At 48.4% G+C, this 3,146-nt stretch overlaps 1 protein-coding gene across 1 annotated transcript in view; it reads right to left on the reverse strand.

Annotated features, from left to right (window-relative positions):
• The window catches only part of Rhce (Rh blood group CcEe antigens), a 30,391-nt gene extending 27,245 nt beyond the window's left edge, over positions 1-3,146 (reverse strand). The window contains exon 1 of the mRNA XM_005353062.2: positions 3,005-3,146. Coding sequence (XP_005353119.1) covers positions 3,005-3,146 — 142 coding nt within the window. The remainder of the gene's footprint in view (positions 1-3,004) is intronic.

Below are 3,146 nucleotides of genomic sequence, written 5' to 3' on the forward strand. Positions count from 1 at the left end.
TTTTGAATGAGAATAGCCTCCACATGCTTGTGTTTTTGAATAATCATTCCTTCCTTGGTGACTCTGTTGTTTGAGAATAACTAAGAGCTGTGGCCTTGTTGGTGGAGAAGGGTCAGGTTGAGGCTTCAAATACCTCCTGCCCTCCCGACGACACTCTCAGACTCCCGCTTTGAGAGCTGAGCTCTCAGCTGTTCCTCCCACCATACCTTCATTCCACCAATACAGACTCCAACCCTCTGGAACGGAACCGTAAGCCCAATGAAAGGCTCGCTTTTAGAAGCTGCCTTCATCGCGGTGTTTCCTCAGAATAACAGAAAAGCAGTAGAATTCGCATGTCTGTAGTATTCCTGCCCCGCCCCCCCAAGTGAAGGTGATTTTCATCTAAATGTGTCTTCAATTGAACTTCTTGCTTCTACTGTCTCATCTCTTGCCTATTTGGCTCCATTACCGGTCATCCAGACATGGCCATCAGAGCACGGAGCCTTGGAAGGTGCCCAAGACAGTCCCTAGAGCTTCATAAGAAGAAAACATTAGCACTTCCAAGTTTATTTTTTTTCTTATCTAAAACATAAGAAATTGAAGTTGGTTAGTAATAAAAGCTGATAGTATTTATCTATCTATAGATGTTATTTTTTCTTTGTGTTTCAAGACAGGGTATCTCTGGGTAGCCCTGGCTGTCCTGGAACTCACTCTATAGACCAGGCTGGCCTCAAACTCACAGAGGCTGCCTGCCTCTGCCTCCCAAGTGCTGCTTTCAATTCTTTTTATTTACTCATTTGAAGATTTAGTGTGTGTGTGTGTGTGCGCGCTGTGTGTGGGTGTGTGTGCGTGTGCTGTGTGTGGGTGTGCGCTGTGTGGTGCTGTGTGTGTGCGCGTATGTTGTGTGTGCTGTGTGTGGGTTAAGAAGGAAGCCGAAAGAGGGCACTGGACGCCCTAGAACTAGAGTTACAAATGTATACAGCAGGAATTGAACTTGGGGCCTCTGGCTTTTAACCACTTTGTCATCTTCCCCAGTCCTATTTATTTATTTATTTATTTTTAATTTCTGTTTTATTATGGAACTTTTAAGAATTACATTTGTTCATTCCTTTATTTTTTAATCTGGGACATACAGAAGTCAGAGGTCAGCTTGCAGGAGGCATCAGTCTGCCTTCCTGGCTCCCATGCCTACTGATTAGGGGACAAGTGGCTCAGTCCTACCGTGACAGGGGCCATAAGACACAATGGTCAGGCACACGCAACTAAAGCCAGCATGCCTGACTGTCAACTTGCTGTGCCAATGCCTGCTAGGTGACCCTGGGCCAATGACTTAGCATCCAAGTACCTATTTCCTCAGTGAGAAATGGAGGACATAGCAGCTTGCCTCCCTGGGTTGTTGTGAGGGCCAATGGGAAGCTGTTTGCCTGGTAGACAGTAAGTGCTCAATGAAAACCAGCTGCGTGATCCATGTGTCCAGACCCTACGATTCTGTGACACACGACTCAGTGGAGAAACAGGAATGAACAGAGTTAAAACAAACATTGGGTTAGATTTTTTTGTTTTTGTTTGAGACAGGGTTTCTCTGTGTAACAGAGCCCTGGCTATCCTGAACTCACTCTGTGGACAAGGCTGGCCTTGAACTCACAGAGATCCACCTGCCTCCACCTCCCTAGTGCTGAGATTAAAAGCAGGAGCCTGCGTTGCCTGGCTAACATTGGATTGGATTTAAAAGAAATGAATGAGAAGGAATTAGACCTGTACCAGAAGCCTTTGGAAGCACTCCTCTGCTTCAGCTAGTGGGTCAGTTTCACATCATGGAGCTCCAAGCCAAGTCCCCCTCCCTCTGCCAGAATTGGGCTGCAGCTCTGTGTCTGAGACACCCTTCATGAGGTCCATCTGTTTACCATGAGCAGCCCAGGAGAGGTTTTAGACACGCCAGGATGTTTTGTACAGAGGCAAAGCACACACTTCTGTGGAATGTGCCTTGTTCCTGTGTAGCGAGCTGCGTGGAGTCACACCTGATGGAGATGTATAATCAACTCCTAGGATGGCTAAGGCCTGACCTATGCTATGATCACGCAATGATCATCAGCTGCTTGCATATGCGTGGGCCTATGGGCAGTGCCCACCTGGCAATCCGGGGTTGGTAGCCCATGCCTTTTTAAGGGCTGGGAGAGGCTTGCCCAGGGAGAGAGAGAGGAAGGAAAGAAAGGAGAGAGAGAAAGTGAATAAAGTCCTGGAATAAACTGCAGTGAGAAGAGCTCTGGTGTGTCGCGCGTCATCCTTGCTGGACGAGGTGGGGTGTGACATTCCTGGTTGCTCTCTTTACAGCAACACATAAAGTAACCATCCTCCTCCTCCAGCCATTCTTCCTGGCTAGGGATTCCCACCCAAAGCAGGCTTTCCAGCCCTGGAGAGGAGGCCGGGAAAGGGGAAATGGAGACAAGAAAAGAGCCAGCAAGGGGGGCGCTGGACAGGCAATGCCGGGGCTGTTTCTTGTAGAGGATCAGTGTTTAGTTCCCAGCACCCCACATTGGCTGGCTCACAACTACTGTAACTCAGTTCCCAGGACATTCAGTATCTCTGGCTCCCATGAGCATCTGTATTCATCTACACCTTCCCCCACACAGACACATATACCTAATTAAAAATAATACAAATACACTTTTTAAAGAAATGAGTAAAGGAGACATGCTACAATACAACACAACACAATATGATAGTCATTGCCACAAAAGAGACACAAGTGCCCTTACCCACAGAGCCATCTCCCCAGAAAAGTAGAACATTATAAAGACCATCTGCATAGAGAATTCAGGACAACGGACAAAGAGCTCCCCTGCTCTGTGCTCACAAATCCAGTTGGGGCTCATGAAAGAGACAAAGCCCAGCCCACACTGGCTGACCTCTGTGCAGCTGGAGCCCCCTTTGGGAGAGATGTGAAAAGGAGTACCTGTGCCGTGGGGGGGGGGGCACAGACCTGCCCTACCCCTGGCCCATTTGGCCACTTCCCCGGGCCCCTCACCTTGATAGGTCTCCATTAACTTCTGATCCACTTGGGGGGTGTCATAGGAGATGAAAAAGAAGAGAATAATAAAAGCCACCTGCAGTACGAAGGCCCACAGGGGCAGGCAGCATCGGAGGGACCGTGAGTACTTAGAGCCCAT

The sequence above is a fragment of the Microtus ochrogaster genome, chromosome 10 (assembly GCF_000317375.1).
Source record: "Microtus ochrogaster isolate Prairie Vole_2 chromosome 10, MicOch1.0, whole genome shotgun sequence".
Lineage (NCBI taxonomy): Eukaryota > Metazoa > Chordata > Mammalia > Rodentia > Cricetidae > Microtus > Microtus ochrogaster.